Source organism: Myzus persicae, unplaced genomic scaffold (genome assembly GCF_001856785.1).
Source record: "Myzus persicae strain clone G006 unplaced genomic scaffold, MPER_G0061.0, whole genome shotgun sequence".
Taxonomy (NCBI): Eukaryota; Metazoa; Arthropoda; class Insecta; order Hemiptera; family Aphididae; genus Myzus; species Myzus persicae.
Window position 1 is genome coordinate 320,861 of NW_019102362.1, and position 25,291 is coordinate 346,151.

Below are 25,291 nucleotides of genomic sequence, written 5' to 3' on the forward strand. Positions count from 1 at the left end.
TTATAGCCTATAGGCTATAGGTACCATGATTATGATGAAAAGTCAACTGAAGTCCATCGGAACAAGCACGAATTAAATAATAAATAGTTTTATTTAAATTCGTGGGGACAAGCATTTTGTGGAACAAAAACACGGACTAAGATAATAAAGTTACCCTATGTCTTACTCCGTGAACAAAAGGCAAAATTCGGATCTTAATTAATTTGGAACAAAAGGTACTGATCCAGTTAGTCGTTTTTATAACATCCTTGATATTCGAACAAAAACGAAATTCCAATGTTTATCTTTTTCCGTTTATCGCTATTCTCTTATTCTTATTTCTTATTGTAGGTAAGTATATGGTACCTATTATAATAACAAGTTGTTTTGATAATTACAGAGTACGGTGTCATATTTACTCATTACGTTCCGTTGCGTTGTGTAATTTTTGTTGATGGCTATCGGTTTTTTTACATGAGTAATTAACCGACACATCGTAGCCAGGTACGTTTCATGCGTGTATTTATTCACTGGAAATATTATTTGTCACTGTTGCTGATCATCTGGATGCCGCCGCACACAACCCAGCAACACAAACAACAAAAATACAACGTCGTTTACAATCAAACTATGCTACTTCTGTGCGAACACTAAAGAAACACAATGCGGTCCATCATTTTCATCGGTGAGTTGTGTCTATCGAATGCCATGAACTTTTGAGTTATGACGTTTTTGTACATTGTGTTCGGTCCTGGCATGTAATACTACTTAACATCTAAGAAAAAGAAATAAGCCTGATGATCACTGGATGATATTAATAGAGATTATTATTTTGTATTGGTTTATCGTGTATTCAAATATCTGAACGTTTAATGTCTGATTTAATCACTTTTTTTAGCAAAATTTAATTGGCGAGTGGGTGAGTATGCTCTTGGGTAGTTAGGTCTTTGAAAACAATTTGGTTTTGATTATATTAAAAACGATAATGTTTTATTGCTTATTAGTTATTAGTTACCTATTACAATATTTGAATATTCGTGCGTTTCAGAAAATTGCACATATAATATATAAACCCATAAATATAATGAGAAAAACTCACTTTCATGCTTAGTATTCATTTGATTAACAAGTTATTTTTTATGGGTGTTAATAATTAAATAACACTTAAAATAGATACTTAATACTAAAATACATAGGTATATTTGATATTTTTATAGATTTTAATTATTGGTACCCATTTACTTTAAAATTAAGTCAAGATAATTTAGTGAAACAAACACAACATTTATAGCTTACGATGTCCAAGGTGATATCTTTTTGTATGAAATATTAGTATGAATTAGCAGCCATAATTATTTTTTTGGTTTTCTTATTCTGTGTTAAAAAAACAGCCTATGAAACAATTGAACTACCAATTTTAGAAAACGCCACTTGTTTGTTAGCCGTATTTCAAACATTCCTTTATTTAATTTATCATTAAATATACATTTACAGTTTACCCAAACACTTGTAAACTATAGAAATTTCGGATAAAAACATTAATAACGTCACTATGTCAGTGCTGATTAAAAAAAAATAACACTTTATTTATTACTTCTTAGTTTACCATATGACAATGTGTACAATTTTGGAATTAAATAAAAAAAAGTGGGAGTACAATAATTTTAAGAGCTCAAAAGAGTTCATATACTGATTATAATTAGGAACCTTGGGGCAAAATCTAAAATGTAATTTTATAAGAATATTAAATTTGCGACATTCATGTTTTATTTATTAAAACTTATAATCTATCTAATAACATTTCTGAGCTTCTTCTTTGGCTTGTGAAGGTAGACCATTATGATTCTTTGTCGCTTCTATTATCCCTCTTCAAAAGTGGCGGTTATTCCGTGATTCGTGTCTTGACTTTTCTAGTACCCGTGGCATCATAGAAAATTATTTACAACTTGTGTAGAAATTCTAGTTTTTTCCAAATGTTTTATTGTTTTTCCTAATTATTTTAAAAGTACTGGTGAATTTTAACGTTAGAGTTTTTATCCTCTTTGACATTTTTTTTTAGTATCAAGTCAGACAAATTTTTGTTTAAATTATTAGACTATTAACTATCTTTCAATTTTCATCATCTAACTTTGCAAATAAAAACATTTTAAATATATGTGATTTGATTGAATATTGGTGATGTATTGATATATTTTTGTAGGACCTAGTGTATAACATGGTCATAATTTTAATATTTTCAACTAAATACAGCTATTCTTTGTAGATAGTTTGGTCCTCAGTAATACAAGATAGCTTCACACCATTAATTTCTATTTGTTGCTATACTGATGTTAAAAGTAGTATCTACTCTTATCAAATCTTTTTACTGTAATTATAGTTATTGTATAATATAATATGCAAGTTGTTTTAAAAAAAAAAAAATAGTTTGAGTGAGGTAGGTATTTTATTTCTATTTACTAATTGCAATATAAATATCATACAATAAAATATTTTTAGAATATAAACCAACAGAGCCAGTCTCCACTCAGAATCGTTTTACACCCTATACAGTGGTTTGGTTTGTCATTGAATTAAAATTTGACACATCCATTTCAGTGACCTACTCAATGACTGATGATAATTTACACTAATAATTATTATGTAGTAGAGACAAGGGCGTGACTAGAAATTTCATCAAAAGAAGGCAACCAGATTAGGTTTAAACTTTTACTCCAATTTAAAGTTTTGTTACACATTAATATATTTATTAGTTTGGGCAGAGGTAAGGGGGGCAATCCTCACCCTGCCATCCCATGATTACCCACTTGTGTAGAGGGGCTTCTTTTTTCTTTCTGTAATTGTTTATTCTTGGTCTTCAATGGTGTTTTAGTTTAGTAATTATCACAAAAGTCTTCCAGAAATACAAAACCAGAAGTTATTAGTTTCAACTTAAGTCGTTTTATGATAAAATCATAAAGTTCAGTTAGTGTAATAAAGTTGCAACAGTTATTTCTGGTTTGAATTTATAATTTTTTTCTAAAAAATGTTTGAATTATTGTGGATTTATGTATGAAATATTTTCATTAAATTTCTTGTAAGTATCCATTAAATATTTTTTCGAGACTAGTCATTACTTAGCCATAAATAACATAATAAACACTTAATTAAAATGTAATTTTGGTAGGTATTATTATTAGGTTGATCATATTTTTTTTTTACTACCAGTTGTTTTTCTATTCTATTATTTTTACATTTATATTTTTAGAGTAAACTGCATACTTTGTATGTTAGATACATAATTTGTAAGGAATATAATTTATACTCTTTCTACAAGCATATTATAATTAGAGGGTCACACGAGGATTTTTTTCCCTAGTTTTCTGATTTAATCTAGGCCTGGAATCATCCACTGTAAATAATAGTTGAACCCTTCCTACTCAATATTGTCCATAGTTCAATGTAGATGATAACTTTTGATGATTTCATATTATTTACACTGTTCATTTTTGACTGTGGATAATTCATTTTAAATATTATCAAAAGTTAATTGTGTAAATGTAGCTTCATTTTAATCTGGTAAAAAAGTTGTTGGTTTAATATTAATTTAACTTATAACATGAAGTTATTCCTATTCAAATTTGTGGTCAGGTCAATAGAGTATGGCTTATTCATTTTATTGTAAATCAAATTAATAACATTCATTGTTGTTGTTATATAAATTGGAATTTATAGCCAGTGGCATTTGTTCCTTGTTATTTCTTTTGTATTATAGTATAATAGAATGACAGGTGACAAGTTTATCATGACTGGGTTTCTGAATTGGTTAACTAAAAATGTTAAGGAAATTCCTAATAAGTAAAATATTGTCAGGAAATATAGTACAATAATCATAGTTAGTGATATTTTAATCTATTTGAAATATGAATTATCAATATATAGTACTGTAGTACAATTCTGCCAGGAACCTATTACAATAAATAACAAATTTAACATGGAACTAATAAAGTATATATTTTATTTTCAGTAAATCTATTTGCGCATTTGATATGCGCGAATACTCAGAGGCCTGGAGCCGCAGATAGAGAAGGATATTTCAATAGTTCATCATGGTTAAATTTATTTCCTCCCATTTCATTGTATAAACATATAGGATTCAGCTTTAGAACATGTTCCGGAGGACAAATATTTTCTCAAACTCAAGACTTACCATATACTCGAATCTCAGTGGATGTTCTTCATGATGGCTTGATGTTTACTACATTTCTCCAAAACAAACATTTTGAATCAAAAATCCAAGGGGATTTTTTCGATAATTCTTGGCATAATGTTAATTTTATATATAAGCTTGGAGAATTAACAATATCTGTTGATAGCTTACAACAAGTAAATAACAGTTCATATATGTGTATTTAAAATTGATGTAATCCAACATTATTTAAAATACGTACTTACATTATAATTTATTTGTTCAGGTTATAGCAAATTCAACGTTTAATTCAGAAATCTTAAATTCTGAAATTGTAACTGATCAATCTATGTTAAGAGTAGGAGATGGTTTCGAAGGTTGTTTATTAGAAGGTCCAAATTTTATTTTTAATTCATCTTTAAATCAAGCTTATAAAGTTGTTTGGGGACATTGTCCCTTAAATAGTCAGTCATGTATGTACCTTTAATTTTTAATATTTGGTACTTATTGGTTATTAAAAGTACTTGTACAATTTTCCAGTAAATTAAATTATGTTTTTTGAGTACTTAAGGTTAACATTGCATTACATTATGTTAATTTAATGTTGTTATCTACAAGACAAAATAATAATATAAGTAGCTCTACCCAATATAATTTAAAGCGTATACAATATAAAAACGATGTACAACAAACAATTTCTTTGTAACTTGCAATCTAAAATATAGGGTTTACTATGAAAATAAAATTTGCAATGGCTTTTTCACTGAGCATTGACTATTGTTTCTTATCAAAGAGATGAGTATATGGGTCATAAATCCAAATTATACTTAGGAATCAAATATTTTAGAAATCTATGACTGTTGCAGGCACTTTCAGAAATTTTGTTATTTTAGCAGACCTATTAATATTTTGTTTTGTAGATTACAAAATTTCCCTAAAATAATAAAACAGTGTTGACCTATGGTAGTCTGTAGTTTCAATAAAGTAAATTAATTGACCGGGAAATTGTATAGGTGATTGGTGGTTGCAATCACCAATGAGTACCAATAATTTATGTACCGAATGTTGGAATGTGTATTTAATATTATTAACTATAAACTTGCAGGTACGGGTATTGATTACTGTTCACATGCTCCTTGTATGATGCATGGAGTATGTGTTCCAAGACAAAATAAATACCATTGTATCTGTCAACCTAGGTATTCTGGAAATAATTGTGAAATTGATAATGGTAAATCTAATATTTAGTATTAGTATTGTTTTCTATGAATAATAATTTAATAATCATTGTATTTCAGGATCCCCATGTGCAAAGCAAAATAATCGTTGTATGCATGGTCTGTGTGAAGAAATAGATTATGGGGAAGATTTTATGTGTCATTGTGATCAAGGATTTACTGGTAATGTTTTTTTGTATTTTATTTTAATATTATTCATTTGATCTTAACTCTTATCAATAATTTAATATTTATTTATTTTAATATTATTGTTCAGGTAAATTTTGTGAAATTGAATTATCTGCACATGTTTGTGATAATAATCCATGCAGAAATAATGGTACATGTAAATTAACATCTGCTGGAAAAAGTTATGAATGTAGTTGTGCACCAGGTAAATTCATTTTTATAATTTCTGTATATAAATAGATATAAAATTTATTTGGCAATGTACTATACATTTTTTTTCTTTTCACCATAGGATTTAAAGGAGATGACTGTGAAATAAATATTAATGAATGCTTATCAAGTCCTTGTCAACATGGAGGTGTATGTATTGACGGTGTGAATAATTATACATGTGCATGCAGTAAAACTGGGTAAATTTGTATTAACAACATATTAAATTAATATTTTCATTTATTAATTTAATATTTTTGTTTGATTCATTTAGATATAGAGGAATAAATTGTGAAACAAATATAAATGAGTGTGAAATAAATCCATGTCTCAATCAGGGTGTATGTTTTGATAACTATGGAAGTTATACTTGCCAGTGTCAATTAGGATATGGAGGAATTAATTGTGATATTGTAAATATTTTCTCTAAATCTTCAATGTTAAATGTGATATAAGTATTAACATTTTTATTTGTATGTTTTATTAAGGAATTGAACGAATGTGTATCAAATCCTTGTCAAAATGGTGGCCAGTGTAGAGATCAAGTTGGAACTTATGAATGCCGATGTGCTTTAGGATTTATAGGTAGAAATTGTGAAATTGATGTGGACGATTGTGAATCCGCTATATGTCCAACAAATTCAATTTGTGTTGATGGTGTGGCATCTCACTCATGTCATTGTAAAGCAGGATATACTGGTAAATAATTATCTATGATTATAATATATTCTTATTACCTACTTAGTATTTTTGATTTTTTATCAATTTCTTGTTAGATACTGACAATTAATGTTTAGTACATATATTAAATACATTACACCTTTTTTGTAGCTTTTATGTTTATTTTTGATTTGTGACTTGTACAAATAGGAATGTTGTTTAATTCTTATTTTTAGTTTTTATGGTTTAATCAAAGTATTAGCCATTTAACCTATGGCTTTTTTAGTATTTGGATTTATTTTTACATTCATACTTAAGAGGACGTGATGCCCGCATGTGTTGTCTCCGTCTTACAAGTGCGTAACATAGCAAATTGTACACTCAGCAGAACACGTGTAGCTCCGTTAATTAAAAAATTAAAGTGAATTTACCTCTTATAAAATCTAAAGGTAAGATTATTATCTAGTCAACCTCATAAGTTTTTTATTATATTTTTATTTTAACGCGAGATATAAGTATTTTAAGATGTATAAAAAATTTACAATAAATACTCATAACTCTCGTTAAAATTAAAATATAATAAAAAACCTATGAGGTTGACTAGATAATAATCTTACCTTAAGATTTTATAAGAGGTCAATTTGTACTAATTTTTAAACTAACAGAGTTACACGTGTTCTGCTGAGCGTAAAATTTGGTATGTTAACGCACTTGTAGGACAGGGACAACACATGCAGGTATCACGTCCTCTTAAGGTTTTAGTTGCCCACTCATTACACACAATTAAATTTCAACAAAAGTATTGTGTTATTGCCATATTTAAATCAAGTACTGAAATATAAGTGTACTTATTTAATATCTTAAATACATTTTATACAAATATTTAAATCAGTACATAAAAAAATAATGAATGAGTTGTTTATGTATTTTAAACTCTATTTAAACAAAGTAATTTATTATACCATTTGAAAATTAATTCATATTTAAAAAAAATATATTAATACTTTTTTTATTTATTTATGTAAATAATTATTTACTTGTACGATTGGTTATTTAGGTGTTCCTCCAAATTGTACAGAAGTAACAGTTTGTAGTAGTCATCCTTGTCAAAATGGAGGTTCATGTGGCTTATTGCCCAACGGTCAATTTAATTGTTCATGTGCATTAGGATACACAGGTATTTATTTAATTTATGGAAACAGATAAAAGTTTGTTGTTTTTATGGAATAGTTATTTCAGGAATTTTTATCCAATTAAGTTATAATTTTAATATATGTAATACGTATATAATAATATAATTGTTAGCTAATTTTAATTAAAGATTATTGAACATTTTTTCCTTCACTTGTTAATGTTAGAAGTTTTTAAAATAAATAGTAGTAAATTGTTGCACAATATTGCATGGGTATAGTTTTGAGACTATTATTACAGGCGCTTTTTGTGAGCATGGTAATATAGTGGCTCGTTCGCATGCTGATGATGTTTGTGTGATCATGCCTTGTCTGAATTCTGGCACGTGTATATCCCAAGGATCTAATTATGAATGTAAATGCCCTGCTGGCTTTACTGGTCGAAATTGTGAGATGACTATGAAATGTAATGCTACCCCTTGTCAGCATTTTGTGTCTTGTCGTGATTATGTGAGTTGATTTATGTTGACAGTACACTTTTATGATAATCAAAAACTAATTCTTTTTAATTCAGAAACAGCTATCATTTAGTTAAGGTATGGTTGACGAACATTTTTATATTGATGTATTAGGTTCCTTAGATCTTAAAAATGTTGATATTTTTAGATTAATATATTATTATACTTAAACTACCATGGTGGTATATATTGTATTAAATATAGCTGAGTATAATATGATATAACATGTTAAATAAAATAATAAATTCTGTGTAATATTTTTTATATTATTATTTAATTCTTATAATGTTATTCAGCAACACCTTAAACATTATGATAGCTGTAACTGCTTTTAAACATATTTGTGTGCTTTTATAAAATCACAACACTACACATTTATGGTATCACCAACATTATTTTATCACTTGTAGGCCGGTGGGTACTATTGTGAATGCGAACCTGGTTGGTCTGGGCAACAATGTAATCAACGTGATCCTGCTTGCAGTCCAAACACTTGTGCTCATGGTGGGACTTGCACTCTATTAGCAGGACAAGCTGATCTTTTCCATTGTGATTGTCCCCCAGGTTTCACGGGTAATAATAAAAATTCTGTTAAAAATATAAAAATAAAATACTTTTTTTTTCATTTTTATTTAAAAAAAATTTATGACCTACTTGTCTTATGATTTCATAAAATGTAAGAAATATATATTGATCATATATTTAAATGTTGAATCAAATAATAAATCAAAATTATATTATATTCTCATGATCAATTTAAACAATATTTAAATATAAAGTTGTGGTTTGGCGAGGCGCGATGATACGTTCAATATACGGCAATGCTCTGAGCATATGACTGGCCGTCGTTGCTAGCACTCGGATGGGTGACCTTCCGGGTTTTTAGCAACACATACACAAACTTGTTTCAAATCAACAGTTTCCCCCTTTACACAGCTAATGTTTGCAGTTGCCATGCTTTAGATCAGTAAAAAAATAAAAAAAGATTTAAAGCTACAAACCAAAGTTTAAAAAGTATGTTTTTCATAATTGTTGTTAATCGGAGTATCAATTTGACATGATAAAAATGTTGTTATTAATATTACAATTTATTTAATTTAAATTATGCCAAATAAGTTGCAATGGAATAAAAATAAGACATATCCTAAATTGGAAATAGTTGTTCTCGTTATGTATAGTTATAGTACAAAACCATTCTCTTAAACTAAATTTTGTGAGAGAATATGAAAATAAAAATTATTTAACTAATATATATTGTAAGGGTTGCACACATTCTAGTATTTCAGTGGGAGTTGTAGTTTGGGGTATGATAAAACTAATAATTGTGCACTCATATTCTTTTGGGAAATGCTGTAAGCCTAATTTACTATCATTATATTTTAAGTTGTTCATTAAATTATTTAGGTTAACGATTACAAATATTTTTTAAATTTATAATATACTATATAGTACAGTAAACTCTCGATTATCCATGGTTTTCCACTAAACTATGTACAATTGTAGGCATATACAATATAATATGTATTTGTGAAAAAACAAACATACATTTTATACATATTTTATGAATGTCCAAGCACAAATACAATGTGTAATGTTTTGTTTTAATGATATCATTTTTGTTTCAATTTGGATTTTGGAGACTAACCCCAGAATTCGTTTATCTGTGATTGCTGTGCCACCCTATCTGAAGATAATCAAGAGCTTACTGTATATATATATATATATATGTTTGCTTAAATACATGGCATTCTTTATCATTATAAGATAAATATATGATGTGTGATTAATTAAGTATATAAGTTAGTTTAAAAATATTGTTCTAAATGTTAACCATTTTTAAGAAATAAATAGTGTTTAGATTAAATAATATTCTAACTATACTCTGTTCAACAAAATAAATATCCTCCGCGGCTTGCTTCTAGGCTGTCTGAAAAAAACTGGTCGCCACTGAGGTTACTTCTTTTGTTGAATATAGTTTAAATTTAGTTAAAAAAATTAAACAGCTAAACAGTTCTATTTCTTCTATCTGTCAATATTTATGTTAATATTACGAAACTAAACTATTATAGGCCAGACGTGTCAAATAGACATTGATGAATGTATATCCAAACCCTGTTTAAACGGTGGAGTATGTCATGATATTATTAATGGTTTTCGATGTAACTGTACCGAAAACTATATGGGTGCTTACTGTCAATTACCATTTGATGCTTGTACCAAAAATCCTAGCCCTTGTTTGAATAATGGTACTTGTTTACATAAAACTTCATCACTTAAAGATTATTACTGCAAGTGTGCTCCAGGTAAAATACTTAAAAATTATATTTGACTTTTAAGTTAGTAACTATTTTAAATACTTTATTTTAGGCTTTGAAGGTAAAAATTGTGAAGGAAATATTGATGAATGTAAAACTGGAACTTGTCCAGTTGGAAAAGTTTGTATTGATGGTATTAATACTTATGAGTGTGAATGCCCTGAAGGATATACAGGGGAAAATTGTTCAAAGTTATTAAATGATTGTCGAGATCATATTTGTAAAAATAACTCTACCTGTGTAGAAGATCCTGATGGTTATACTTGCCATTGCATGCCCGGTTTTACAGGTACAGCACATTATAAATACTTAAATATTTAAAATTATATTTCATAATATATATATATATATATACATATATTTATATTTAGGTATGAATTGTGAACAAGATGTAAATGAATGTGAAGACAACAAAGAAGTATGCAACTATGGAATTTGTGTTAACACTAATGGTTTGTTAAACTTATTTAGTTTAAATTTAATGTTTATTATAATATTTAAATATAAAGTTAATCCTAATTATGATATTAGGGAGTTACCAATGTTTCTGCCGTCCAGGGTTTTCTGGTGATAACTGTGATGTAGACTTTGACGAATGTTTGTCACAACCTTGTTATCATGGTGCTACATGTGAAAATAAAATTAATGGTTTTAATTGTATTTGTCCTCCGGGATATACTGGTATGTATTAATTGTTTTTAAATTAATAATGTATTGTAATGATATTATGTCTTATAGTTGAATAGTCAAAATAATATAAATTTTTTTTTTTATCTTAAGGTAAAGTTTGTAGTATTGATGTTAATGAATGTAATTCAAATCCTTGTATGAATGGTGCTACTTGTATTGATAATATTGCATCTTTTACATGCTCTTGTCCTATTGGTATAGTAGGAAAGCTCTGTGAAATAAATGTTGATGACTGCGAAGTTAGTATATATATTTTTTTAATACACTAAATTTTAAATTCAAAAAAATGTTTTATTCAAAATAAATGTTTGGTTATAGTCTTCTCCATGTCAGAATATGGGCGTATGTATTGACAGAATTAACAGTTATGAATGTAACTGTACAAATACTGGATTTGAAGGCATGTACAACTATTAAGTAAATTAATATCTTTATGTAATAACCAATAGTTTAAATATTTTTAATGTAGGAAATCACTGTGAGTTGAATATAAATGATTGTACACACAACCTATGTGAGAATAATGGCACCTGTATAGATGGAATAAAAGACTATTCTTGCAAGTGTTATTCTGGTTATACAGGTAATAAAAAAATATTATTATATGATGATAAATTTTGTTATTGTATCAACAAAAAATTATTTATAATAGGAAAAAATTGTGAAGTCGATATAAATGATTGTGAAAGTAATCCTTGCCAATTTGGGGGCACTTGTCTTGAACATTCTAATATATCGTTATACAATCAAAAAGATAACAATAACTTATCAGCAATATTTCAACAAGAGTTCAGTTATGCTACAGCTAATGGGTAAATTAAATTTATGCAATTATTTTAACATTATTTTTTATAGTTAATCTAAAAACAATGATTGCAAATAGTCTTTGTCTAAGGTATCAATTTATTGTTATACATTGATATTTATTTTAAAATTTTATTTTACAGCTTACCTATACTATATTTGTTAAGAAGACGCTACACCTGTATGCTCTGTCTCTGTCTTACAAATGCCTAACATAACAAATTGTATGTTCTTAATAATCTATTTAACTTTGTTTTGGTTAATGTAAGAGTGAATTAACCTATTATCAAATTTAACAACAAGAATATTATCTAGTGAATCTTATATTCTTGTTCACTGACAGAGTTTCTCAACCCATGGTACGCGAAAGCTCATAGGTGGTACCTTAAAAAATCTCTTCATGAAAAAAAGAAATGGAATATTATTTACATTAAATATTGTTTGGTTTATTTGATATTAATAATAATATAAATAATACCTAAATTGTACACATCTCATCATTTTTTTATTCATTAAATGATTATACTATCATAATTTTGTAATTCCTAATAAAATACAATTACATTCTTGTAAATAATTTTTATATTTTTGATAAGCAAAAGAAGAAACATTATTTGGTCAAGTTGTACATAAAAAAAATTTAAACTGTGGTGGAGGTATGCGGTTATACAAAGGTTAAGTACCCCTGCGCTAGATTATAATCTTACTTCTGAATTTAATGATAGGTCTATTCGCTCCAACACAGATTTAAGTGGATTATTCAAAACGTACAATTTGCCATGTTACGTGTTTGTAAGATAGAAACAATGCATGTGGTTGTAGTGTCCTCTTAAAAGAGATGTTTAGACTTATTAAATACTTAAACAGTGAAACAATGTAGAAATCTTTTATTTGTACCCAAAAATCACTATTGGGAGGTGTCCATTAGGAGAGATTTCATTGTTTAATATATACAGGGTATCCTACAATTACTACTTATGAATCATAATTTGTTTATGATTTAAATACATTTAAGTTTCTTAATTGTATTGTAATGTGTAGAAGTTAATTTATTGTGAGCAGTTATTAATCATTTATTAATTAATTTAGTAGGTGGCACACATTTATAGAGAATAGATCTTTTTCTCATTCAGACATTTTTAGTGGGTTTTTTCTGTTTCCAAAACATTTTATTGTTATGCTATGCTTTGAACATTTTGAATTAATTATTTGTTTTAAAATTTTAGCCGAGTTTATTTTAACTATCTATATTCATTAATATTACCTCAGATTTATTCAAACAATATATATTTAGTTGGATATGGGTAACAAATTCAATTTTTTTTTTCAAAAATACTTAATCTCGCCGAGATAATAAGTGCTTGTGTTAAAAATAATTCACCACGTATAGTTTATTAAAATTAATATGTAATTATAATATTTTGAATGCTTATTGGTATTATGATATGATCTGAATATATGATAATATTTCCAATTATTAATTACAATAAATATTTTCCAAAGACATTCTTCATTTTAAGTACCTAATAACGTATTTAGTTATTTATATATTTCTATCAATTATAAATTATTACCCAAAATAATTTTTCACCACATATTATTAAATATGAACTGTAATATAAACTGCATACTGTGTGTAAACTAAACTTCAAATAAACATATTTCAGATTTGAATGTCTATGTTTACCTGGTACCACAGGTATAAGATGTGAGATTGATATTAATGAATGTGAAAGCAATCCATGCCAATGGGGTGCTTGTGAAAACAAAATCAATGGTTTTATTTGTGCATGTGAAGATGGTTATGAAGGCAGATTTTGTGAAACAGAAATTAATGAATGTGAAAGATTCAAGTATGATTAAAATTTTATTTGTAACAAATAATTTGAACTAATTTTTAACAATTATTTTGTAGGCCTTGTGACCATGGAACTTGTATGGATCGCCGCGCTGGTTACTATTGTGACTGTGCACCAAAATATGGTGGTAAAAATTGTTCTGTAGAATTATTTGGATGTCAGGATCATCATTGTTTAAACAATGGTACTTGTAAACCATATTTGATTGATGAAATTGAACATCGTTATAATTGTTCTTGTCCATATGGATTTCATGGTCATATATGTGATAAGGTTAGTTAAATAGAAAATTTAGAAAAAAGAACAACTAATTTCTCATTTTCAATATTTGTGTTTTAGACAACTACTATGTCACTTACTGGTGAGTCTCGTATTGTGGTTAACACCACTAGAGATGAAGGCTATGACATATCATTTAGATTTAAAACAACATTGCCAAGTGGTCTATTAGCAATTGGTGGTGGATCAACATTTTACATATTAGAATTGGTTAAGGGACGTTTGAATTTGCATTCAAGTTTGTTAAATAAGTGGGAAGGAGTATTTATTGGTTCTGAACTTAACAACAGCCACTGGCAAAAAGTAAATTACATTCAAAATATTTTGTAATAAATAAATACATTTTATAATACATTATTGTTATTATTAAGGTTTTTGTTGCTATCAATTCATCACATTTAGTATTGTCTGCGAACGAGGAACAAACAATTTACCCTATTAACTTGAATGAAGGAGCTAACCCTACACATACTAGTTTCCCTACTACATACGTTGGTGGAACTATTTCAAATTTGAGGCTTCTACCCCATGGGCCCCCATTCTTTATTGGCTGTATTGAGAACCTTCTTATAAATGGACAATGGGTAAGAAAACCAATTAATATATTGAATAAAATTGTAAAATATTATAATACTATAAAATGTTTTATTTTTAGGTTTTACCAGATGATAAAGTAGGTTCAACTATAGGTTTAACTAATGTTGACATAGGTTGCCAGAGAAATGATCAATGCTTTCCTAATCCATGCCACAATAGTGGTCATTGTACTGATTTGTGGAAAACATTCAGTTGTACATGTGAAAGACCGTACCTTGGAAATACTTGTCAATATAGTAAGATTTAATTAATTTTTTTTTTACTTATTATAAACAAAAGTAAAACACTTACTTTGTTCAACGAGAAAATACACGACAACCGAAAGGAAATTGATTCTTCTGCTTATCCCCACGCTACACCCTGCCATGGTAGAACCAGTCTCAGTGGCAAGATTTGTGTGGGGGTGCACAGTATCGAAGTCTTCTCTTACTGAGCAAAGTTACAATTTATAAGTTTATTTAATTTTGTTTAACAGGTTTCCCAGCTGCAACATTTGGTCATGAAAATATCACAACTGGTCTAGTCACGGTAAATGTATTTGCTGTTGCCAAAAGAGCAGTTAGAAATATTGTGGATATTTCAATGTTTATTCGAACACGTCAAACCAGAGGAGCTATATTTTATTTAGGATCTATGCCAGGAATGGTTACATTTTCTGAAGAAACACATATCGCAGCTGAACTTGAAGGTGGTGAACTACTAGTTAGAATACAATTTAATGCAACTCCTGAATCATATACTGTTGGAGGTGTAAAACTAGACGATGGGCATGATCATTTAATACAGGTAAACCTATGATTTTCAAGTAGTAGGTTATTTTAACAAGTTTAACTTCTTTATTTTACTTAGTATTTTTATTAAGGGAATTCAATGTGTTTTATGATATGACTAATTAAAAATAATATATTTGTTTAGGTTGTTCGTAATATAACATTAGTTCAAGTAAAAATCAATGGAACAGAATATTTTAGAAAAACAATTAGTGCCACCGGTCAACTTGATGTCCAGGTTTTATACTTAGGGGGTTTTCCATCTTCTAAACCATCAAGGCATGATTTATCAGACCCATTAATTGTTATGGATAATATTTTACCTCGTCCTAATACTATAGAAAGACATATTCGGCAAACAACAGCTGATAAATTTGAAGGAATACCTCATTTTAAAGGAATTATTCAAGATGTACAGGTAATAATAACATTTTTTTTATTATTTATACTATTATTCATAAAAAAAATTTCATTATTTATTAACATTACCCAGAGTCAAAATTTAGGGATGACCCTAAAAATGTTCAACTGGTAAATAGATACTTTACCAATCATCTCTAAAATGTCTTCTATTTTACAACATTTTCATTATTCTAACTTTTTTCTATGTTTTTATTATTCTGATAACACCGGTGTATTCAGATAATGACGACATGTAGTTGTCATAGTTTTTAAGTTTAGGTTTCTTTTGTCAATTTGATATCAATGTGAATAGTAAATAAATACTTATAATAATATTTTAATATCATTAATATATATATATATTAACTTTCGTCATTCTTTGACCATAAATAAATTTATGAACCACCAAAATACTTTTATTCATAACTTACCTACCCATGTATTGTATGTATTATCCCCACCTTACAACAAACTTTAAATATAGCAATTTTATGATAAGCGGACTCCACACCTACTTGTGTTGTTTCTGTCTTACATACTTACAACATAGCCAATTTCTGTTCACCGGTATAAAATAGTTTTTTATTTTGATTTGCTTGATCAAATATAATCGTTATATAATCATAACATTTATCCATGTAACACTTCTTTAACATATCCATAACCATAATAAATATAATATTATAAAATATTAATTTAATAATTTGTATAAACTTTTATAGTTTTATGTCATAATAATATTTAATAACCTTATACGCCTAATATTAATCAATAATGTTAACAATTGTTTTTTATTAATTATTAAATTATTATTATTTGAACAAAGAAACCACATTTTTAATAATAAAATGTTGTAGATACTAAGATAGAGTTTACAATAAAATATAATACCTTCATCATTTTTAAGATAAAGTCAATTACTTTTTTTTTTTATTTTTTTTTTCATTGATCTTGAGCCCGGCAACTGTGGCCATTAGCTATTAGTAGGTATTGTAGGTTTGTATTGATGGTTTGTAGGTTTTTGTATGGTAGGGGGGAACACGTGTGTTTTTGTTTTGGCAGAATTTCGAATGGGGCACTCGTAAGGTTTCTGCCATGCCCCGGGGGGGGGATGGCAGCACTTGTTCTCCGGTCACCGCGACTTGTCCGGAGAAAAATGTTGCCCGGTAGCCGAGGATCGAACCACGACCGGCTGCGTCGCAGTGGAAGCATCAGACCACTCGGTCACCTCGTCTCCCAATTACTTTTATTATTACATACTTTAATCTCTTATATTTCAAATGTATTTTTATACCTAAATAGTTTAAAATATTGGGTTTATTATTTTATTAAATATTATTATGATATAAAAGTATATACAAATTATATATTATATATATGGTTATAGATTGCTGTATCAAAAAAGTATAGATAAATAATGATACACTATTATGTATTTAGTTGCTACAAAGCTTTTTCTTCCTATGGGCGGGGTTTTTTTCTGGGGCTGTTTTTTTCCGGGGCTTTTTTTTGAATATCGTGTAATGTTATACTTATTTGAACATTTTCAATATTATGTATATAAATCCATTGGGTCAGTTACTCAGTTGTATTAATACAACACTAGTTGACTTGGTGAGGATGTTTCCTAACCGTTGTCTTAATAATATGGTTGCTCCCAGCCGTTTTTTTATGTTCAAAAGAGTATTACAATCAGAGTTTTATTTATTTTTCTATATCATTTATATTAACTTTAAAATGATTTAATCATGATTTAATTTTTATTCAACTCGAATAGGGCAGTCTAAATACACATTATTAGTTATTACCAAGGTTCGGGACTTATGGCATTTGCATACTTTTTTTATTTATTGTAAAATGTTGCTGAGTGCGAAATAAATTCATTTCTCAATGCCGTGATACCTAATCTAAAATTTGAATGTGCATATTTTTGCATATTTCATACATTTTGTCGGAAACTGCTTATTTTTTATGTTATTGTGCTTAATTTGCATATTTTGGAAAAAATTTTGAAATTTCAACTTCACAAATTTCACCCGATCTAAAAAAAAAAAATATTAATGCAGCTTACTCGTATTCTTATGTAACTATTTGCTATATACAACTCACAACTCCTTATAATTTTTGTAGTTTGAAAATATTATGATGGCCTGATTGCCCGTATTGTTACATATTATATAATATGTTGTGAAACGAGCGATACGATAATTTTAACATATTTCGCTTTTTAAACGTTCTTTGAAACTAAAGGTATTCCCAGTAAATGTAAAATTATTTATTTATTGATTTAAATGAAAAATTTAATTTTTAATTTTTCTCATCATTATATAGTTGACGAATAGAATTCAAAAAACTTGGAAATTCAAGAAATAAGTCAACAATCAGTTGATTTTTTTAAAAAATTTTTTATTAAGTACACTAATTGTAATTAATAATTATTAATAAAATAATAAATAATAATAAAAATATTAAATGCATATTTTTAAATTTTTTATGCATATTTTAGCGCTTATTATTGTGTTTTTGAGTGCTAGAAGTCCCGAACCCTGGTTATTACATAAATTGTTGAAAGTCCAAAAATAAACTAGGATAACTTCTGGGCTTGTAAATATGATTTTAATATATAATTTAAATTCTAGATAAGCAATGGATCTCAAATTATGGTTGTTGAGTTTTATCCATTGGGAATTCAAAATAAAGATTTAGTTGTACCGAAAGCGTTTGGTACTGTATCATTTAATCAAGATGAAATTTCACAAGGTGTCTTGTCTGATGATACATGTCGTTCAAATCCTTGCCATAATGATGGAGTATGTTCAGTAACCTGGAATGATTTTACTTGTAAATGTCCATTGGGTTACAAAGGAAAACAGTGCCAAGAAATGGAATTTTGTCAACTACAAGATTGTCCTTTAGGCAGTGAATGCCGAAATTTAAACCATGGATATGAATGTGTTGCTAAAATTACATTAGATAATCGAAATACAACTGAGTCACTTTTACAGTACAATTTTATTAAAGGACAACAGGTTATTCCATTAACACATATTGAAGTCAGTTATCGTACTAGAACTGGCGGAACAATTATGTATGTTTCCAACAAGAAAAAGAGCAGTGACTCAGAATTCACATTCTTCACAATGATTGCTTATAAAGATCGGGTATAAAAATTTAATATAAAATACTTAATATGATTAATAATATTATAAAATTATTTATTTAAATAATTAATTAAAAATGTTTTATCATGTTATAGTTTATTATCGCATGGAAATTAGAAAAAGAAAGTTCCATAAGTACGAAACAAGTGCACAAAGATCATTTAGATTCCGAGTGGACAACTGTTGCTTTCAAATTAGCAGATAATAAAATTCAAGGTGGTTTAGTTGGTGCAATAGATGACACTAATCAGTTTCTTATTGCTGGAAATTTTTCGTTATCTAACTGGATTGAATTAGTTACATCAAATCCCATTCTTATAGGTAAAATATGTTTGTTATTAGAGTACTATATTTTGAGACTAATCTAATAAAATATTTTATTATAATATGTTTGACAGTCAAAATGTAGAAGAGTAAATAGTTACAAAATTAATGATTTAATTTAATTCAGTTTCTTAATAATCTAATAACTAATAAGTCTTGTAACAAAGCTGGGCCAGACTTAATCTTTAAGAAGCTTAGGGCAATGGAGATTTTTGTTGTCTATAATAAAAGTTGTATACTTACAGTATTTAAAGCTTGTTTTTAGATTTAATCTAAATAAATAGTTCACATAATTTTATCAGTTCACACAGTAATGTATCACATACATACAAATTTAGTTATGTGTATAAATAAAATAATCTAAGGCTAAGACTGGGTTCACATGAGCGTCATATATCGTTGTAACTTCCATCGTAGCATGTATCGGATGTGGGTGATGTCAAATGGACAGTAAATCTGATAGTCTTCAAGTGTGTTACCATCGGTTATAAGAAATTGTAAAATTCAACAATGGATATTACATGTTGTATGTCAATAAAACGCTCATGTGACTTTAGCCTAAAAAGTGTTTGTTTGGAAATATTAATAAACTATCAAAATTTAAAGATTAGAGACTTTCCTTAGTTTTTTCTCTCCAAAGTCATCTATAGTATCACCAAGTGATACATTTTCCATACAATCTATAGGCATTGTAGTTCTCAATCTATTTTTTTTTAAATTTTGAATCATGAAAATGTAACAATAATAGTTAATAACTATTTTATTTTTTATTTGGAATTTGTCCTAGGGAGTAGAAATTTTGTTAACATGTTCATACAAATATAAATTTCTTTTTATTCATTAAATATTAAGAAATTCCATGAAAATATTTTTTGTTGTGATGTCAGCACATAACCTTACAAGCTACAAATTAATGAATACTCCGCGCCACGAGAGAAGTAACCGACCAAATTGCGTTTGAATTCACGCATTCTAAGGGACAAAGTGGGGAAACAAAGCCTAGTAACGCCGCTCACTGCTGTCAGTCTGCATGCTCTTGTGGTGCAGAGTATAAATATATATATATATATATATATTATATATAGGCTCTGGAAGGGATCAATCTGATTGTCTAAACAGAATTTCAGGAGTAGCATAATATACTATATTTTCTGTCCCCTGTGCGCACATCTATGCCTATATTATGTATTATATTATTGCTAAATTATTTGAGAAATAGCATCACCTTCTCCCACATTATATTTATAGACATACAGGTAAACATATTTACTATATTTTGCCCTAAATATTTATTTCTAAGTTACACCACTCGCTTTTCATGTTTTCAATTTTATCGTACTTTATTTTGGAAAATGTAGGTCTCCATACTCTGTAAATATGCCTCATAATAAAAGGTTTAACTTAATTTTGTTTTAATAATAATTAATACATTATACCTGCTTATTTTAATAATAACGTTTGTATGTTTAATATTTTTATATAAATAATAAATTTGTTTTCTCAGGGAGTGGAGAACGCTATCATGATATACTGGGAAATAATGTTGAACGTGTAACATATATGACTGACGGAGATACAAATTCATTAGATATGGTTGATTCTAACACAAGATTGCATTTTGAAGATACAATACAACATGATGTACCTTCTGTAGGAGGCTTTTATAAGGTATTTTATTTAAATAATATATATAAATTGTAAAATAAATTATGTTTATATTTTATGTTGTAAATTTATAGGGTTGTCTTGGGGAAATAAGAATTGGTGGTATGTTGTTCCCTTATTTTACCCCATCTGAACTCAATACCAACAATCAAACTGATCATTTTGTGATGGTATCACATAATTCAAGCACTGAACATTTTGATTTAGATTGTTTACTTTGTTATGATTACGAATGCAAAAATGGAGGAAGGTAAACATTTAAAAATATTAGGTATGCATATTTTAATTTGTTACTAACATTTTTTTTGTTGGTTAGATGTAAAAAAGCTACTGAAACCTATGTTTGTGAATGTCAACCTGGTTATGAAGCTGATGACTGCTCTGCAAATATCAATGAGTGCTTGTCTAATCAATGCAAAAATGCAGCAGAGTGCATTGATGGAATTGCCAATTATACATGCCAATGTAAACCTGGTTGGACAGGGACATTGTAAGTGAATTTTTAACAATTATCATTTAAAGTTTGTTTATTAACTATTAACTACGAAGACTTCAATAAAAACAAAACTGTCCTTGGCTGTATTTAATAGTTTTTAAAATGATGCATTCTTGTATACTTTTCTATATTTTATCATGATATATAGAGATCAGAAAAAAAATGATCAAAATATTTCTATTAATTATATACTTACCATTGTTATAAATTATTACAAAATTATCCTAGATATAGTGATACGACAAAATAATATTTTAATAATATTAATAACTTGGAGCTGGCAAACCACTCTTACCTTGGTTAAAGTCTTACTTGAGCTATAGGCAGTTTGTTAATCTTCTCGGTAAGTCCTCTGAATAGTTTAAAGTCCCTTCTGGTATTTCTCAAGATAGCCAGTTAGGTCTCTTTCTTTTTAATGTTTTCATCAACACTGTTTGCTCATCAATTACTCCATGTCATATTTTACTGTTGGCTGTTGATGCCAAAATTGTCTTTGTTATTTTGTCTCTTAATGACCGTTTAATTCTCCAGAATGCTTTAATTAAATTTGCTATATAGTGTAATGCTCCAGGACTAACCATGAATACTGATAAATGTAAAGTAATGACTTTTCATCGCACCAAAGAATTTTTTAAGTTCAATTATTGTTTTGACTATTTTCCCCACTTACGGGTTAATGAAGTTAAGGATAAAGGATGCCCAAATGTATCCCTATAATTATGTTCCCTCATTTGATTTTTTATTTTATGGTTTACAAAGCCATCATTTATCAAACTGATCCTCCCAAATGTTTTTCAACATTATAGCTCTCTTGTAATGGTGGTATTAGAATACGTGGCTGTAGTTTATTTCCCTTAGTGCCTTAAGGAACGGACAGCGTCTTGTTTAAATTCAGAACCGTTTTCTGAGTTTTGCCAGTTACCGAATGAAATTTCCCACCCTCCACACAACTATAGTCATATTAGCAATGTTTTTGGTTTTAAATCGTTATCTGAATGTCGTAATATTGCCAGTTGTCATTTAATTAATGGGCTTGTTGAAGAAAATATTGATGTGCCTCGTTTGTTAGAACGACTCAATATTTGTGTTCTTGGTAGTACCGGGTTTAAGGGATTATTTCACCTATCAGTTAACCATACTAATTTTGCTAAAAAATTTCCCCTGATCAGAATGATGTTGATAGTCAACAGCAATGTGTAATTTTTTGTGCCCTGGACAGCTTTGAAACCTCTTATTATATTTTAATTATCTGTAAACTAATTGTAAAATTAGTTTTATATGTTATTACAATTTTTTTTATATCTTACTTTTGTTTGTCATACAATTTTTTTATTTTTCTTACTTTGTTCATTTTGTTTTGAAAGCTGTTTTGCTTTTATTCTAATAAATAAAATGACGTAGTTCATTCACTGTATTGATATAGTGAAACAGATGATACATTAAATTATTTAGTAATAGATATTACATTTTGATGAAATGTATGTATCTAGATATATATAATTTTAGATCATACGTGCATAATTCAAAATATTACATAATGTATTCTGAAAAATAATTTCTATATTGCACTGGCTAAGGTAGCAACAAATGTGACCTTAGATCAGTCTGATTGTTAAGTTTTGCAACAGTTTTTTTGATATTTCCACTTAATAGGAGTTTGATCTCCTTCCAATTATTAAGTATTATTTATCTTCATGCTATTAATTATTATTTTTTAGCTGTGAAATTGATATCAATGAATGTGACTCCAATCCATGTCATCACAATGGTATTTGTATCGATCAGTTAGGTGAATTTGAATGTAATTGCACAGATGACTATGAAGGGAAAACATGTGAACAGTTAAAACTTATTACTTGTGATAATGCTCCATGTAAAAACGGTGCCAACTGCTACAAAATTCCAGGTATTTTACAAAATAATTTAAATTTTGCTAAATATATTTAAACACTTTTTTTACTTTAATTTGTATAATTTTGTCATGTTATAGATCAATTTGGTAATAATTATACGTGTTCATGTTTGGAGGGATTTTTGGGTACAACTTGTGACACAGCATTCTGTGATATTAATGAGTGTCAAAATAATGGTTTTTGTAATAAAGAGGTATTGCCATTTGCCTTTATAAGATATTTATTTTATATTTTATCAGAATAAATAAATAATACAAATTAAATTAACAGGAATCTCCTTTCTGTGAATGTCCAGCTGGATTTAAAGGCCATCTTTGTGAGCAAAATATTGATGATTGTTTGGATAATGGCAATCAACAAAAATGTCAGCACGGTGGTCAATGTATTGATGGTATTAATGAATTCACTTGTAATTGTACTGACACGGGTAAATTCATTTAAAAATCATTATTTAATTGTATTCTATAATTTTTTTTTAATATTTTGTATAGGATACACGGGCGATAACTGCAATATTGATATTGATGAATGTTTTGATCTCAATATACAATGTGGTCATCGTGGGGAATGTAAGAACATACCAGGTTCTTTCATGTGTGTATGTGAAAAAGGTTACTGTGGGAATTATTGTGATTTGATCAATCCTTGTTTGCCAGTAAGTACTTTTAAGCTTTTGTATTTAAATATGCTATTATTAATTTGTTATACCATTTATTAGGAAAACCCTTGTAATAATGGAGGTGTTTGCCAAGAGCATTGCACTGATGTAATAATCTATGAATGTCAGTGTGCCAATGGTTATGTTGGACAAAACTGTACTGAGGTAAATGAAAACAAATTATTTTATTAATATTATACATTATTAAATAATAGTTTTGTTGCATGCAAAAGGTAGAATTAGTCTTAAATCAGTAAGTTCTAATGTTTTCATCATAAAATATGTATTCCAACACTTAAAAATATTTTATTTACAATAAGGTTCAATTTATTTTATTTAACTTATTTTAAATTATTTTTTTTAAACATGGTACTTCTGCTATATGAAGCATTAACTGAAATATCTGATATTTCTTTTGTCTTTTGAAAATCCAGATAATAGTATAATACTGTACAATGGGGCTGGTGTATTGCGGTAGTTGGTCACAGGCACTAGTTTGTGCTGCGGTCAAGCTCCAGCACATCATCCGAGTTCTCAGAAACAAATCTTTGCCCCTCTTAAAACATATGTTCTATAGAAAACTCTAGTCACAATAAGTTAATTTGCATAATTGCATAAGCTCAAAGATCAATTAAAATAAAAAACTTAAAAATACTTAACTTGGAAATATTTTTTAAATAAGATAATTACTTCAAATTTGAATACATTTGTATTCAATGTCAGTTAGTTATTTATTTATGAAAGCCTCAATATATAGTATCTGATGTATCTTAAGTCTTAACGATAATTTTAGAAGTTATACTTATTCTTATTTATTAAAATCTACTATTATCATTATTTTTTTAATTTGTGTGATTCATCTTAAATATTTTATTATTTTAGCTTCCTATCATTCACAACTATGCAGATATAGCATTAATTGTTGGTCCAATATTACTTATTCTACTTATTGGTGGTATGGGCAGTTTGTTTGTACTATTAATGATGGCACGGAAAAAAAGAGCTACACGAGGTACTTATAGTCCTAGTTGTCAAGAATATTGCAATCCAAGAGTTGAATTAGACAATGTACTGAAACCCCCACCAGAAGAGCGACTTATCTAATTATAATTTTTATTTTTTAAACTATTTTAAGAACAATTATGTAATTGGTTATAAGATTTTATACATTTTAACAGTTATGAATTTTATTTAAACTATATTAATGATCTCTTTATTTTTGTTTAGCGGCCATTATACACTTCATTTAATTTATCATACATTTTATGATTTTCATTTAAATTATAATTT

The 25,291-nt window shown here is 27.9% G+C and overlaps 1 protein-coding gene across 3 annotated transcripts; it reads left to right on the forward strand.

The window, feature by feature from the left end:
* The first annotated feature begins 113 nt into the window (after positions 1 to 113).
* LOC111031952 (protein crumbs) lies at positions 114 to 25,199 on the forward strand. Of its 3 annotated transcripts, XM_022312098.1 has the most exons (39): positions 114 to 215; positions 380 to 664; positions 3,983 to 4,341; positions 4,431 to 4,617; positions 5,250 to 5,375; positions 5,443 to 5,544; positions 5,639 to 5,755; positions 5,843 to 5,960; positions 6,035 to 6,173; positions 6,249 to 6,459; positions 7,478 to 7,597; positions 7,852 to 8,060; positions 8,479 to 8,641; positions 10,138 to 10,371; positions 10,436 to 10,672; positions 10,755 to 10,835; positions 10,915 to 11,064; positions 11,164 to 11,312; positions 11,392 to 11,473; positions 11,543 to 11,656; positions 11,726 to 11,885; positions 13,545 to 13,730; positions 13,793 to 14,009; positions 14,076 to 14,318; positions 14,387 to 14,599; positions 14,671 to 14,848; positions 15,088 to 15,398; positions 15,528 to 15,800; positions 18,424 to 18,945; positions 19,041 to 19,266; positions 20,774 to 20,937; positions 21,009 to 21,184; positions 21,251 to 21,424; positions 23,149 to 23,336; positions 23,421 to 23,536; positions 23,614 to 23,770; positions 23,835 to 23,998; positions 24,062 to 24,166; positions 24,884 to 25,105. In XM_022312098.1, the coding sequence occupies exons 2-39, from the start codon at positions 643 to 645 to the stop codon at positions 25,103 to 25,105; spliced, it is 6,915 nt and encodes a 2,304-aa protein (XP_022167790.1). In that variant the 5' UTR covers positions 114 to 215; positions 380 to 642. The 3 variants fall into 3 exon arrangements, with proteins under 3 accessions (XP_022167790.1, XP_022167791.1, XP_022167792.1); XM_022312099.1 differs by lacking the exon at positions 114 to 215 and having other exon boundaries at positions 315 to 664; positions 24,884 to 25,199; XM_022312100.1 differs by lacking the exons at positions 114 to 215; positions 7,852 to 8,060; positions 8,479 to 8,641 and having other exon boundaries at positions 315 to 664; positions 24,884 to 25,199.
* The last annotated feature ends 92 nt before the right edge of the window (positions 25,200 to 25,291 follow it).

Coding starts and splice junctions, on each gene's coding strand:
- LOC111031952 (XM_022312098.1), top strand. CDS start 643: ATGCGGTCCATCATTTTCATCG. Junction 11,657..11,725: donor GTGTTATTCTGGTTATACAG/GTAATAAAAAAA, acceptor TATTTATAATAG/GAAAAAATTGTGAAGTCGAT. Junction 23,337..23,420: donor CAACTGCTACAAAATTCCAG/GTATTTTACAAA, acceptor GTCATGTTATAG/ATCAATTTGGTAATAATTAT.